This window comes from Rana temporaria, chromosome 6 (assembly GCF_905171775.1).
Source record: "Rana temporaria chromosome 6, aRanTem1.1, whole genome shotgun sequence".
In the NCBI taxonomy this organism is placed as follows: Eukaryota; Metazoa; Chordata; class Amphibia; order Anura; family Ranidae; genus Rana; species Rana temporaria.
Genome location: NC_053494.1, coordinates 198,277,403 through 198,293,977, shown reverse-complemented (window position 1 = coordinate 198,293,977; position 16,575 = coordinate 198,277,403). Strand labels below are relative to the sequence as shown.

Sequence of the window (16,575 nt, the reverse complement as noted above, 5' to 3'; positions counted from 1 at the left end):
TCATCAGGAACAGATGCATCCGTTGGTCTGTAGGAGATATAGATAAACAGATACTGGTAAGCTCTGGTAAGAACCCCAGCATCAAGGGAAGGGAAATGGAAAGGTCATGAAATGGTTACTTACATGGGACTGAACACAAGATCCCCAGGAAGTTAGGTTCTCCATGTGGTGTACGTGATAATGCCGGGTGAGGCTCAAAGGGAGTCTGTGAATAAATGTTATACTGTGAAGAGCTATCTTATAGTAACGCGATGATCGTCGTGCATCCGCGAATGCTCACGACAGAGCAAGAACCGGGATCTGTGTGTGTAAACACACAGATCCGGTTCTCTCAGGGGAGAGGAGGCAGATCGTGTGTTCATACTAAGTATGAACCCCAATCTCTCTCTCTCCTCCTAGTTAGTCCCATCCCCCCTACAGCTACAACACTGGGAACACAGTTAACCCATTGATCGCCCCCTAGTGTTAACCCCTTCATGCCAGTGACATTTACACAGTAATCAGTGCATTTTTATAGCACTGATCGCTGTATAAATGTCAATGGTCCCAAAAATGTGTCATAAGTGTCCGATCTGTCCGCCGCAATATGCAGTCCCGATAAAAATTGCTGATCACCACCATTACTAGTAAAAAAAAAATTATAATAAAAATTCCATAAATCTATCCCCTATTTTCTAGACGTAATGGGCCAGATTCAGGTAAAAAAGCGGCGGCGTAACGTACCTCATTTACGTTACACTGCCGCAAGTTTTACAGGCAAGTGCTTGATTCACAAAGCACTTGCCTGTAAAGTTGCGGCGGCGTAGCGTAAATCCCTCCGGTGCAAGCCGGCCTAATTCAAATGATCCAGGTAGGGGGCATGGATCATTTAAATTAGGCGCGTTCCCGCGCCGAACGTACTGCGCATGCTCCGTTTTGAAATTTCCCGCCGCGCTTTGCGCGAAATTACGTCGCACCGACGTGATTTTTTGAACGTCGACGTGAGTTACGTCCTTTCCTATTCACGGACGACTTACGCAAAAAAAAAAAAAATTCAAAATTCAACGCAGGAACGACGGCCATACTTTAACATGGCAGGTCTATCTATACGCAACAAAATAGCAGCTTTAATTATACGCCGGGAAAAGCCGACTAGCGACGACGTAAGAGAATGCGACGGCCGCGCCTACCTTCATGAAACGCTGGAAAAAGCTAATTAGCATACCCGACGTGGAAAACGACGCGAACTCCACCCAGCAGGCGCCAAAGTATTACACCTACGATCCGAAGGCGTACAAAGCCATACGCCTGTCGGATCGAAGCCAAAAGCCGTCGTATCTTGGTTTGAGGATTCAAACTAAAGATACGACGCGGCAAATTTGAAAGTACGCCGGCGTATCAGCAGATACTCCGGCGTACTTCTTCTGTGAATCTGGCCCTATACATTTTGCTCAAACCAATCAATATACACTTATTGCGTTTTTTTTTGTTTTTTTTATCAAAAAATATGTAGAAGAATACATATCGGCCTAAACTGAGGAAAAAAATAGTTTTTTAAAAAAAATTGAATATTTATTATAGCAAAAAGTAAAAGATATTTAGGGTAATTTACGAAAGTTAAATCCACGTTGCACTACAAGTGCAAAGCGCACTTGAAATTGCACTGAAAGTGCACTTCTGAAGTGCAGTCGCTGTAAATCTGATTTTATCATTCAATCATGTGCAAGCTCAAATGCTGTTTTTTTTTTTCCTTGCATGTCCCCCTTTAGATCTACAGCGACTGCAGTGGATTTTCCTTTCGTAAATAATCCCCATTGTGTTTTTTTTTTACACAATTGTTGCTTTTTTTTGTTTATAGCGCAAAAAATAAAAACCGCAGAGGTGATCAATTACCACCAACATAAAGCTCTATTTGTGGGGGAAAAAATATGTTAATTTTGTTTGGATACATCGTTGCAGGACCGCGCAATTTTCAGTTAAAGCGACAAAGTTATCTATCAAAGCCTACACTTATTTAGAATCATCAGGATTTTTATAAAAAATGTTTTAGAGAAAATATTTATAGTAGTGTTTAATTAAAAAAAAAATAAGTTATGTATTAAATCATCTAAAAGTGTATTCTTTATCCATTTTTGGTGCTTGTGATAAAAAAATGTATGCAGGCTACTTATTAAAACAATTTATCAGACAAAGGCCTGGTATGTCCTGAAAGAAAACAGAATGAAAATCATTTTTGTATGTCAAGCTGTTGGAGGGTTATTGTTAATGCAGAGCTTTAGGAAATTAGCATTTCTGGAAAAGCTAATTCTAGACTTGTCAAAATACACAGCAACAGTATAATTTTTAGCAAAACTATTTTTTTATCATGCAAAAAACAGTTCCAGCCAAGTGACTGTGCTTAGCTATGTCTGTTAAGGTCTGCTTCAGAAAGGCACAATGGAAGAATGACATTTGTCTGAGTCTGCTGCAGGCAGGAGGAAGACATTCCCTCAGTCTCCCTTCCCCCAGTTATCACTAAACAAGAAAATGGGAGGGGTAACAAGCCCCGGGACTTCAAAGGTGTCAAAATAAATCAAAATAGATATGTTAAAAGACAAAAATTTATTGTTTTGACATATACAAAATTGTTTAAAAAATACATGAGCAAAATTTGGTCCAAAGGGACGCACAAGCCTCAAACGAGAGCTACCATGAAACCTGTATGATGAATGCCCAACATGTTTTGCTCGGTTATAGCTTCATCAGGAGCACATACAGGACATACTATAAAGATATGTGCTCCTGATGAAGCTCTAACTGAGCGAAACATGGGCATTCATCATACAGGTTTCATGGTAGCTCTCATTTGAGTCTTGTGCGTCCCTTTGGACCAAATTTTGCTCATGTATTTTTTAAACAATTTTGTATATGTCAAAACAATAAATTCTTGTCTTTTAACATATCTATTTTGATTTATTTCGACTTCTTTAAAGTCCCGGGGCTTGTTACCTCTCCCATTTTCTTGTTCATATTTTTATGGGATGTGGTGTCTTGATTTGACCTTTTGTGCCTCACAAACGTTGTTCCAGTTATCACTAAAGTTGGCCATACATGGACCAAAGTTTGGCCGGTTCAGCAGGAACTGGCTGAATTTTTGTATCGCCTTTCCCGTTCATGAGAATTCGAACCATTGATAGCCGGGAATCTGAGATTACCGGAAAGCTTCTGATGCATACTAGCGATTGGGAGCATTCCAATCAGTGTCAGCCGATGGAAAAATGTATTGGGGGGGCGTCAAACAGCATGCCAACACCCCCCTGTCAGTCGGTCGGTAGGTAGCACTTACACCATCATTGGCGGCTTCCCCTGCTCTCCTGGTTACCACGGTGGCGACGGCTTCCATTTCCTTCCACCTCCTAGTGGCCAATTGGAAGTCTTCTCTTTTCGGTCAATTGGAAAACGGGTCTCACACCCGCTTCTGATTGGTCGGGGTGAGGATCAGTGTTTCAACAGCGAATATTCATTTGCTGTTGTAACACATGAGGGTGGGCTCCGGATGCATCCTCTGCGACCCGAGCCCACACTATTTTGAAGCTATTAGAGCCTCTGGCTCTAATCAGGTGCTTAAAAAAAAAAAAAACTGGCTGTTGTATTCATGGACTAGGCGGCCATGAATAGATTCATGCTTTGCATGAACCTATCCATTATGCATATAGGGGGTGGTGAGGAGGGAGGGGGCGGCGCCCCTAATGGACGGGCCACCACTGGTTCCAATCATGTGACCACTGTGACTGCCAATCACAGCAGTTACATGAACAGAATGCCCGCCTCCGTATCCCAGTGTTTAGAACCCTTAAACGGCTGGGGGACGGCCGGTGGGTAGGGGTTAAGATAAAGAGGAATTCCAGGTATGGATATTTTATACATAGTTATACTTGGACCAATGTAACTATTATGATCTGGGTGTGTTTAGCTCTCATGGTAGATGCATTTATATAGTGAATCCACGGCAGACAGGAACTATAGTAGCCCACTTTTATTAAAAGGAAACTTATGCCGCATACACACGATCGGTTAAACCAATGAGAATGGTCTGATGGACCATTTTCATCGGTCAAAACTGATCTTGTGTGGGTGCCATCGGTTAGTTAACTATCGGTTAAAAAAAAGGCAACTTGTTTTAAAATTAACCGATGGATTCCTAACCGATAGGACAAAAACGTTCGTTAGTAGGCACGACCATCGGTTAAAAATCCACGGATGCTCAGAATCAAGTGCTTGGAAGCATTGAACTTTTTTTCAGCACGTCGTTGTGTTTTACGTCACCGCGTTCTGACACGATCGGTTCTTTAACCGATGGTGTGTAGGCGCGACAGACCATCAGTCAGCTTCATCGGTTAACCGATGAAACCGGTCCATCGGTCCGTTCTCATCGGATAGACTGATCGTGGGGACGCGGGTGTCTTTAGAACAATCTGCCTTATAATGACCCTGCACACCCATGTCCTCACACAGGCTGCAAGAGTCCAGCAAAACCTAGACACCAGATTGAAGGTTCTGTCCCGCCCAATACTCTTTGGAACCTTCAACCTCCCGGCCCCAATTCAGAACTAACAAATCCATTCACAATCAACCTGCCAGAGCTTCTCAAACTGCCACTTTGAGAATAAGGTGTTACTCATAAAACCATTTACATAGTGGTAGGGTCTCACACTGTCACACTATGTATATACCATACCTGGCCGATGCCCCTAGAAGATGGAAATCACTGAAGTAAACACATCAATCACCTCAAATCACCTGTCCACATTGTCCAATCGGAGAACGATTTGCATTCATTCAGAAAATGGAAAGCATTCTCTGAATGCCGATCTCCTGTGTTCACAATGCAGCAGCCAGCGGTTTAGTGCAATACGTAGATGCAAGTGGAGATCACTAAAGTAGCAGTGTTTACTTCAGTGATTTCCAGCTGCCAGGGGCATCACCCAGGTATGGTATACTAATAGTTACAGTGGTACAGTGGCTGGACCACTTGTAAAATCTATATCTGGAATTCTTCTTTAACATCTGTGTACAGGTTGGTTTTAAAGTTTTTTTTTTGCTCAGCTACTTTTTTTTGATCTGACTCTTATGCCGTGTACACACGTTCGGAAATTCCGACAACAAATGTTCGATGTGAGCTTTTTGTCGGAAATTCCAACCGTGTGTAGGCTCCATCCGACATTTGCTGTCGGAGTCTCCAACAATAAAAATTCGAGAGCTGGTTCTCAAATTTTCCGACAACAAAAGTCGGAAATTCCGATCGTCTGTAGCCAATTCCGATGCACAAAAAATCCTACGCATGCTCTGAATCAATTCAATGCATGCTTGGAATCATTGAACTTCATTTTTCTCGGCTCGTCGTAGTGTTGTACGTGACCGCGTTCTTGACGTTCGGAGTTTCCGACAACATTTGTGTGACCGTGTGTACGCAACACAAGTTTAAACCGACACTCCGTCAGAAAAGAATCCACGGTTTTGTTGTCGGAATTTACGATTGTGTGTATGCGGCATAATAGTTTGTGTAAAGTGACTCATGAGAACAAATTAAATGATACAGCACACTGAACAAACAGATTATTTGATATTTTTATCAACGTTATCAAATCAAAGTTTTAAATCAAATATTAAAAATCCTCAGAAGTGTGACAAACCAGACCCCGATTTTACCAACAGTTGGGTCTGCACAATGGAAGTCTGATTTGACAAAACTTCATCATTGGGATTGGTTGTTTTGGAAGTGTTCTAGAATGTGATAGGCACATTGACAATTTGTTATTCTTCTAGGTGAACAGAGAAGAAATCCAGAGGCAGGATGTCTCCCAGTCATGACCAGGCTCCGGGCCTCTGCCCCTGGCCAAATGTGCAGAAATACTTGCTGCTTATGGCTCTACTAATGCCTCCTGTAAGAGCTGATCTGGGGGAAAAAGAAGGCAAACATTTCTTCTGGAAGTCAGGTAAAAATTTCCAACTTTTCATGCCTTTTTAAACAAATGTTAGTGCACTATGGGTACATTGAGAACTGCCTTTCTTTTTTCTTGCTTAATGTAATAGCTATTATTAATTAATTATTATTATTATTATTAATTATTAGAGTAATACTCTAGTACTACTGCCCACATACTGGGTGATATGTGGGCAGCTTACGGGAACTATCATAATAACTTTGGGATGTGAAAACTTTCTACTCATTGGCTGTTGAGTTTCCACAATTACTTGTGTGAGATGCCTGTCAAAGCAAAGTCAGAAATGCATGGAAGTGTAGGATTGCTATTGGGGGGGGCGTGGCGGGCGCAATGGCAGATTGAGAACTGCCTGTCTGATAGGTTGTTTATTGCTTCGAATAGTAGTTTATGGTGCTAGAACCTTAAGATAACATTTGGTGAAGTACTCAAAATGAAATGTTTTCAAGTTGTGCTCATTGTACCCCTGTGGGGCATCTGAGTGATTTGTGGGCAGCTTCCTGGCATCGAGGAACTATCACAATACCCTCAGGATGTATAGACAATGTTTGAATCAAAATTGAAGTGCCACACTGATGCCGCGTACACACAACCTTTTTTCGGGTTCTAAAAAATGAAGTTTTTTTTAATGTCATTAAAAACAATCGTGTGTGGGCTCCAGAGCATTTCTCACGATCTAAAAAATGGGCAAATTTTTTTCCGAACATGCTCTATTTTTTCATGACGTTTTTAACGTTGTTGTTTTTCAGGTTGTAAAAAATGGTCGTGTGTGGGCTTTAACGTCGTTATGAAACGGGAGCGCTCGTTCTGGTAAAACTAGCGTTCAGAATGGAGTAAGCACATTCATCACATAGTAACAGACTGAAAAGCCTGAATCGTCATTTACAGTACTAACACGAAATCAGCAAAAGCAGCCCCAAGGGTGCCGCCATCCGAATGGAACTTCCCCTTTATAGTGCCGTTGTACATCACCACGCTTTGCTCGAGCATTTTTTTTTCACGATCGTGTGTAGGCAAGGCCATTTTAAAAACTTCATTTTTTACAACCCGAAAAACGGTCGTGTGTACGCGGCATCAGAGTCCGAAGTAAGGTTTATTCTAAATATGAATTGGGTACAAGAGCCAGTGTGGTTTGTGGGCCACACATAACCCTCTTCATTACTGGAAATTGTTTATGCTCTGAATATGACGAATTATTATCAATAACTCAGTAACATCCAGCTGCTTGTTCTACCGTTCTCCATCCTGAAAGATCTGGGAGGGGGGGGCAAAGGAGCACAGAGGTGGACTGCATGAGAAGATGGGGGAACCAGGGGAGCACACGGAGAAGCACACGGCGTGGGACCGGAAAAGGACATGGGTTGGGACCAGAGGAGCACACGGAGGACACAGAGGGGGATTGGAGAAGGATACAGGGGACAGTTGGTGCGGTGGTGGGGGAGTTACAATGACTGATCTCCCTGTAGGGCTTCCAATAAAGCATCTGAAAGCCGAGGGAAGGAGAGAAGGAAAAGCGGCTGTCAGGTGCTTTATTGAAAGCCACACAGGGAGATCGGTGATTGTAACTCCCCCCCAACACTGCACCAATCGTCCCTGATTGTCAAGGTATCGGGTACAAGTACTCGTGCAAATGCTCCGTATCGGCAACGATACTGATACTAGTATCGGTGCAAACCTAATTTCCTGTGTGACTTGGGGAGCTATACGATTGTTGGCGCTGGTGCCCCATGTGACTCTGGCGGCCATCTTTCATCAGGCAGAGTCTTTTTAAAGCGGGGGTTCACCCTAAAAAAAAAATTTTCTTTATCTACCATCCCATACAGCATACTAGCGTCAGCTACATTATGCCTTTTTTTTTTTACTGTTTAATCGTCCAGTTTCATTTCAGACTCCGGCGGGGAAATAGGCGTTCCTATGAAGAGGGGAACATGATTGATGTCCGGTTATGGCGCGTCACACGTTCCGAAAATAGCCGAAATAGGACTCGGATATATACGGCGCCTGCGCAGTCAGCTCCTAGTCTGTGCGCAGGCGCCGTATAGTGCCGTGAAGAGCCGAGTCCTACTCCGGCTATTTTCGGAACGCGTGACGCGCCATAGCCGGACGCCAATCATGTTCCCCTCTTCATAGGAACGCCTACTCCCTGCGGGTTTTTTAGGGTGAACCTCCGCTTTAAGACCCTGGCTCACAGGCTTGGTGTACATTTTACGTGTGGGCAGAGTATAGAGGTTCCAGATGAGTAGGGAAAGTGCAGGGACATGCCATCCTTCCTGGAAGTCTCCAGGTTTGGGTACAGGCTGGGCAGGCTGAATTCCACCCCTCAAGGCAGATGCTGTTGGTGCACCCGAGACCTTCTGCAATACTCTACTCTGCCACATTCTGTGAGTGTGCCTGGTCGGCTTGTATTCCACATTCTTAAAATGGCACAATAGCCTACCTGTACTCTGGTCTGGAACAGGCATGCAGCAAATAAAAATTGTGAGGTCAGCAATGGCAGCTTACACGCGTCTTCGATTATATTTTTCATGGAACCTTTCAGACTTGTGAGATATCACCCTGCGCACCGCATATCATTAGTATGGTACTACTCTACAAACCAACCGCCAACACAAAAATTTCCAGCTCTGTAAACTCTTTTTCTTTATAAAGTTCTTCTGAGTTGAACTTTTCAGAAGAGACATTGTTGTTGTTCTATGAAATCTCAAAAGAGTTGATTTATTGCTGCATCAAACTGTACTGTTACCTATTGCCAGAGGCTATTTGTTTAGCATTTATCTGTGCAGGGAAGGCTCTGTGCATACAGTAGCTGCTCTATGCAAATTGTTTTTCATCAGTATAGTGAACTGGCATATACTGTATATCATTTAATGCGATTCTCCATCTCCTCCCCCCCCCTCCCATCCCAAGCTGGCCGAAGTTTCTACTGTCTGCAATGAAATGATACTGTAAGCGATCTCATATCTCCTCTGCTGACTCGTCTGGGGCTGCAGTAAGGCAGTTTGTACATCTGTCATAATCATATTGATGAATGGCGAAGAGTCATGGAATATTAAATAAGCTGGTTTTATATTCATCTCTTCTTTCCCTCCTGTACTTGGCTTTGTGTAGCGCACGGCTGGCAGATTTACTAATAAAATGCCAAAACTATTTCATATTTTACTCGGCTTATCTCCAATATGACTATCTATTGCCTGTGTCTAAAATTGCTAAACAATTTAAAGGAATTCTACATCTTCAGATGGTCTAAACTGATTGGCCCAAACATGCTATTTTACAACTTTTTTGGTCCTTGTTTGCTGTATATAGAGGGGATGTTTAACCACTTCAATACCAGGCACTTATACACCTTCCTGCCCAGGCCAATTTTCAGCTTTCAGTGCTGTCGCAATTTGAATGACAATTGCGCGGTCATGCTACACTCAAACACTTTTTTTTTATCATTTTGTTCCCACAAATAGAGCTTTATTTTGGTGGTATATGATCACCTCTGCAATTAAAATTTGTCTTTGTTTCTGTAAATTTTTTTTGTTAATAAGTATGATTTCTTCTTCAATGATGAGCACTGATATGGCTGCACTGACGAGCACTGATAAGGCGGCACCAATGGGCACAGATGAGGTGGCACTGATGGGTACTTATAGGTGGCACTGATGGGCACTGATAGGTGGCACTGGCATGCAGCACTGATGGGCACTCATAGGTGGAACTGATGGGTACTTATGGGTGGCACTGATGGGTACTTATGGGTGGCACTAATAGGTGGGCCCTGATGGGCACTGATAGGTGGCAGTGTTGGACACTGATGGGTGGCACCGAAGACACTGATGGGTGGCATTGCTGGGCATCACTGATTTCATTTGTTTCATAATGGTGCCAGTCAGTGCCCATTTGTGGGCACTGATTGGCACATATTGGGCATGTATAGGCATATGTGGATGACCATGGGGGATGTACCTGGCCATCCACATGTTATAGGCTTCCCTTTTGGTCCTGGCGGCTTCCCTGGTGGACCTGGGCGGGCATCTGAGGGGGGGTCTGCGCTGATAAACAATCAGCACAGACCCCCCCTGTCCGGAGAGCCGCAGATCAGCTGATCTTCCTGTTTACATCGTGATCAGCTGTGATTGGACACGGCTGATAAAGAGCCTCCAATTTACTAAAACTGGAGTGCAAAATCTGGTGCAACCCTATATGGTAGCCAATCAGCTTCTAACTAAAGCTTGTTTAGTTAAGCATTGATAAAAAAAAAAAACTGAAAGCTTATTGGTTACTATGCAGAGCTGCACCACATTTTACACTCTCCAGTTTTAGTAAATAACCGCTATATTTCAAGCAACATTTACAGCAACAGCTTGCCTCTGAACCCATCCTCTACGTTGACCTACATGCTAAGCTTGTTGAGCTATTGCTAGACTTACCAGGCATCACAAGTTTGTTGCATAATTGCAGCAAGTCCGCATTGCATGACTCCAGACTCTTTGCAAACATTCTGCAAGTCTGCTGCAAGTTCCGGTTCAGTTATGTTGTGCAATAGTCATCCCACCACAGGGGGCACTGTGACTTGCAGAGCTCTTGCTGTAGACTCACCACTACAACTTTGCACTTGCTAGAGACTTGCCACCCAAATTTGCTACAAATTGGAAAAGTGCCAACTAGAACTTGTGCTTCAAGTGTTCAGCAACTTGCCAGTGAAAATGTGCAGCAAAGTTAACAAGACTTACAATTCAACACTGCCACAAATTTGTGGCAAGTTATCCTTGCTATCTGGGGAAAGAGAGGGGGGAGAAAGAGTTATAGAAATGAAGGATCAAAGTAAAGAAAGGATTGTAATCATTGCAGAACTAACGGAGGAATGAAGGAAAGAAGGAGGCATTGGAGGATTAAAGTGATACTAACTTTTTTTTTTTTTTTAACCACTTAAGCCCCGGACCAAAATGCAGCTAAAAGACCAGGCCAGGTTTTGCGATTCGGCACTGCGTCGCTTTAACAGACAATTGCGCGGTCGTGTGATGTGGCTCCCAAACAAAATTGACGTCCTTTTTTCCCCACAAATAGAGCTTTCTTTTGGTGGTATTTGATCACCTCTGCGGTTTTCATTTTTTGCGCTATAAACAAAAATAGAGCGACAGTTTTGAAAAAAATGCAATATTTTTTTTCTTTTTTCTATAATAAATATCCCCCAAAAATATATAAAAAAAAAGTTTTTTTCCTCAGTTAAGGCCGATACGTATTCTTCTACATATTTTTGGTAAAAAAAATCGCAATAAGCGTTTATCGGTTGGTTTGCGCAAGATTTATAGCGTTTAAAAAATAGGGGATAGTTTTATTGCATTTTTATTAATTATTATTTTTCTACTACTAATGGCGGCGATCAGCGTTTTTTTTCGTGATTGCGACATTATGGCGGACACTTCGGACAATTTTGACACATTTTAGGGGCCATTGTCATTTTCACAGCAAAAAATGCATTTAAATTGCATTGTTTACTGTGAAAATGACAGTTGCAGTTTGGGAGTTAACCACATGGGGGCGCTGAAGGAGTTATGTTTCACCTAGTGTGTGTTTACAGCTGTAGGGGGTGTGGCTGTAGGTCTGATGTCATCGATTGTGTCTCCCTATAAAAGGGATGACACATTCGATGCAGCCGCCACAGTGAAGCACGGGGAAGTCGTGTTTACTTACGGCTCTCCCCGTTCTTCCGCTCCGGGGAGCGATCGCGAGGGGGTGGCTAGAAACGAATAGCCGCCCCCTCATCCCGGATCGCTCCCAGACGATTTCCGACCGCCGCATGTACCGGGGGGGGGGGTGGTCCCGATCGGACCTCCGACCCACGTCTAGGCAGGGACGTACGGGTACGCCCATCTGCCTGTACGTGCCTTTCTGTGGACGTATATGTACATGCAGCGGTCGTTAAGTGGTTAAATAACAAACATGTTATATACACCTGCTCTGTGTAATGGTTTTGCGCAGAGCAGCACAGATCCTCCTCTTCTTAACCCTTATTGACGCTCTTGGCACCTCCCTCTTATTGAGTGAGCCACAGCACAGTGTATCCATTCAGACATGGAGCCGTGGCCTGGCCCTGCCCCCTCTCTCTCCTCACTGGCTCACTGAATTTGTTTGACAGCAGCGGGAGCCAATGGTGCTTCGCTGCTGTCTCAGCCGATGAGGAGAGAGAGTCCCGGACAGCCGAGTCTCTTGTGCAAACATTGCTGGATCAGAGGGAGCTTTTTATCTTAAAGGGGTTGTGAACCTCAAGGTTCTTCACCCTAATGCATTCTATGCATTAAGGTGAAAAGCCTCCTGTGATGCAGCAGCCCCCAGAGCCCCCCTTTTACTTACCTTAACCCGGTCTTTCCAGCAACGGGGACGAGCACACCAGCTTCAGCTGGTGTCTCGGGTCCTAATTGGATAGATTGATAGAAGTGCAGCCATTGGCTCCCGCTGCTGTCAGTCAAATCCAATGATGCTGGAGCAGGGGGGCGGTGCACCGCTGTCTGTGTCAATGGGCGCAGCATCAGGACACGGCAGTGCCCTGAGGGAGAGCGGCTCTCGGGTGGGGTGCTTGAGAAGAGGGACTCCAGAAGAGTAGGTTTGGAGCCAACTGCACAGAGGAGGTAAGTATGACATGTTTTTTTTTTTTTATTAACCAAACCTTTACATATCCTCTAATGCAGGGGTGCCCAACCTTTTAAAGGGCGAGGGCCACTTAAGCGACTTGGTAAGTGGTTGCAGGCCACAATCAGCGGAGCAGGCGGATGGCAGGTCCATTTCCGCTCTGCACAGCCGGATGGAGGTGGGACACAAGTCGGTTTACATCTGCCACTCCTTAGAGGTTAATGGAGGGTCCAATTGGGTCGGGCTGACCATGTGAAAGGGGCCCATGGCTGCTTTCACACTGATGCACTGCGGTTTACCTGCACCGTGGGTACAACGCAGTGTACCTTTGGCTTTTCTGCACTTTGCAATAGACTTCTATTATATTCTGCAGATTTGGTGCACTTTCAGAAAACTCACCAAACTTGCAGGAAATAACAGAAGTCTATAGCTCAGTGCAAGTGACCTGCAGGTGCGCTGCTCTGCAGATTCGTTTGAAAGCAGCCCAGAAACCACTGCAGAACAGATATGCCCATATAAACACTGTGATTTTAGTAATAAACTGACCTTTAGCCCAGGTTCACACTGGGTACGATTTGTTACGATTTGAGATGCGATTTCACATGTCAAATCGCATCTCAAATCGGCGGCATTTGCCGGCAATTGTTGGCAATGGCACCGTCCTAATCGGTGCGACGCCGCATCTGCGGCGCTGCACCGATTTCAAAAAGTAGTTCCTGTACTACTTTTTGCGATTTTGGGCCGCGATTTACATTGAACCCTGCACAGATATCTCTTAAATCGCAGCCGAAATCGCGGTAAAATCGCGATTTTTTACCGCGATTTTGAATTCGCAGCAGTGTGAACCTAGCCTCAATAGTATTCTATTCCATCCCAGAGCAGGAGGTCGCGGGCCACATCAGAGGGCTCCGTGGGCCACATGTGGCCCCCGGGCCACTGGTTGGGCACCTCTGCTCTAATGCATAGAATGCATTAAGATAAAAAAAAAAAAAAAACTTCGGATTTTACAACTACTTTAAGTAAGGAAGAAATGAAGGAAAGAAGGATGGAACAAAGGAGCTAACAAAGAAAGAAATATATTGATTATCTTCCTATAGACAAGATGGCTTTTTCTTCTGTTGGATATTGTATAGGAAATGAATTGATGATATTACCTGACTAGGATTTAATCACCAATAGGAAGATCTTCTCTAGCAATTTCAATAAATGTTGCTACAAGAGGCAATTTACACTGTAATGGTGGGATAGCAGATCCTTACGGACCGATGGAAAATGATGATTACGATGACAATCCCCTACTTGTCCATTTATCTGTGAACCGTAATTAACTGTAGAATGAAATTGCTTCATTAGCCAATAGAGTTGCAATGAAAAATGGCTCAGCATGGATCATGCCAACCCGCCTAGTGCAGAAAAGAAAAAGTTTGTACAATAATTATTTCCTAAGGGACCTTTAGCATGCTCTACCACTTGGCCTTACATGCCCTTCAGTTCTTTCCTGGGCCTGCCTACTCTTTCACATATTCAGTCAGGCAAGGCTGTATGATAAGACATTAAGTCAATGTTGGCAGTGATACTGATGATTGAGTGCATTGGTGCCAGACATCTACTCACATAGTTGCTCAGTGCCATCATCGAACCCAGTACATTGATGGGTGCTGCGTCCTTCATCACAGGGGCATACAGTGTATTTGGTACAGTATCTGCCAGTTTTTACTACAACCTGTCAGTATTGCTCCTTTGTTACTCTGTAAATACTCACATGGGCAAACAGCTTGATACAAGGTTTAAGACCTTCCAACGTAACCCCACGTTATCCATATGACACACAAAGTCCACTCTTGAGCTTTGCTTGAGCTTTGCTTCAGCTTTCTGAGACAAAGCACCTGACAGTTGAAGCAAACCTAAACCCATTGATTTAACAAAAGACAGATATATTCCAGCATGTGTCGGGAATGTAATGCAGGCCATAGATGATGCAATTTGCTCTCCTGCAACCATGGTTTGCAGGAAAGAAAACTGCTTGATCCCCCATCAACACTTAAGAGAGAATACCTCCCGTGGAGCTATGGTATTCTCCTGGCGGGGTGAGGGGTCGTGGGGAGCTGTCCCTGCCGGAAGAACATAGTGATTTTTGCTATAGCCACTGGCAATAATCGCATGTAAAAATAAGACATTTTGGTTGTACCCAAGTCAATCAATGAATTGACTTGGGTACAATCAGCCTGCCCACAGATGGTTTGAATCTCTGCTGGTCCCTGCTGAACCGGCTGAGATTCGAACCATCTATAGCCGGCTTAATTGTTTTCATTTGCTTATGCTTTCAACCAGACTTTTAAATCATCAGATGGCTGGTGTAATAACTGATCACATTTGCAGCATCATGGCAGTTGTGGGTCAAACAGAGGTCAAGATGGCAGCTTCCTTGGCTGAAAACGATAGTAGGGTTTAGTTCCACTTTACACTCTTCACAAGAGCTAATTGTGGGAAATTTGAGAGCTGAGTATGTTGTACCTTATGGAGTAGTTCTTGTTGGATAGCCTGCAGTTTAAACTTCGGACTAAAGGAGATAGAGGCTCAACATTAGAGAACAAAGCTAGAAATTATAAGGGTAGAGTTAGGATAGTCTTGACTAGTTTGCTGTTTGTCTAGTGTATACTGTAACTGCAGCAATCCTGTGAAGTATCTAAAAATCGTGCAATCCTTTGTGGTGCTGCAATCTTTCGCTGATTTACACGGTTGGCTTGAATCCTAGGGTTCAACTTATGCAAGCACACCTGTGTAGTGTATCCTAGTTTTATGTGCATATACTATATATGCATCGATCAGCCATAACCAAGCCGTCAGTAGCATATGCTTTAAGTCCTGTAAGTTGCAAGTTAGGGCCTCCATGGATTTGTTTTCCCAGCACATTCCACATTCTGCATTCCACAGATGCTCAATGAATTGAGATCTGGAGAATTTGATGGCCAACCATTCTTATTTTTTTTTGCAAATGTTTTATTTTATTTATTGTAACGGTCAGGGGTTAACGCCGTTTACAATATTCCATTCCATATTCCATTCCACCAACCCAAGACAGCTTATCCGACACTCCACAATCCGGCAGACAGGACCCATTGGATTTCCCCCAGAAACGAGACACACACAGCTCTGTCTCTGGTTCCAACAGATCCTTTAATGGTAAACTCAGGCTTGTTATATACAGTTAGAAGCCCAAGAAACAATGGCTTAACTCCACCCACAACATGACACAATGGGTGCTCAATACACATTCCTTTAGATAATGACATTCAGATAATCTACATGAACTAATTACTAGTCATTTACCCAGACGTTCTGACTCTGCGATAAGCTATTCTCACCTGATACACAATACACATTCCTTTGTAGACGTAATTGACATGCTAATCCACTACAGCTGAAAAGTCAGCCATCTGACCTTTCAGACTGCCAACCCCCAACACATCTATCATCAATAGACTTTCACACAATGAAATATCTTAGGAGACAGACTCAATTAACACCTCAACAGTATGTGTCCCCACATGAATGAGTCACTCTCCTATTGACCTGTTGGGGGTCAGAATTAACCACCTGTAATATTTCAAGATATCCTGCAATACATGAATTATCATTACTGTCCCATCTCATGTAATCCGAGATATCATTTCTCAGTCATCCTATGCCCCTATTGGACATAGGATGACCCTAGATCCAAGAGTCATTGGTGAAGCTGGCACAGGCATACCCCGCATCCTTCAAAAGTCTCTGGGTATCACGGGCCATTCCGTTACATCTATATTTTGCATAGTACAAAAAAAACATAAAAATAATGTAAACAAAACCACACCACACAGGGCGTGATTCATAGAAAAAAACAAGTAAAAATAAAGAGACTCTCACAACATCCCCCCCTCCTGTCCATATTCACCACCCTGTGCACAAATCCATCTCCCCGGATGTAATTCCCCTAAAACAATGGGGGCATGTATAC

General features: G+C 43.6%; 1 protein-coding gene across 1 annotated transcript in view; it reads left to right on the top strand.

The window, feature by feature from the left end:
* Nucleotides 1-16,575, top strand: part of THSD7B (thrombospondin type 1 domain containing 7B) — a 714,750-nt gene that overhangs the window by 156,125 nt on the left and 542,050 nt on the right. The window contains 1 exon segment of the mRNA XM_040358054.1: nucleotides 5,785-5,954. Coding sequence (XP_040213988.1) covers nucleotides 5,813-5,954 — 142 coding nt within the window. The 5' untranslated portion in view covers nucleotides 5,785-5,812.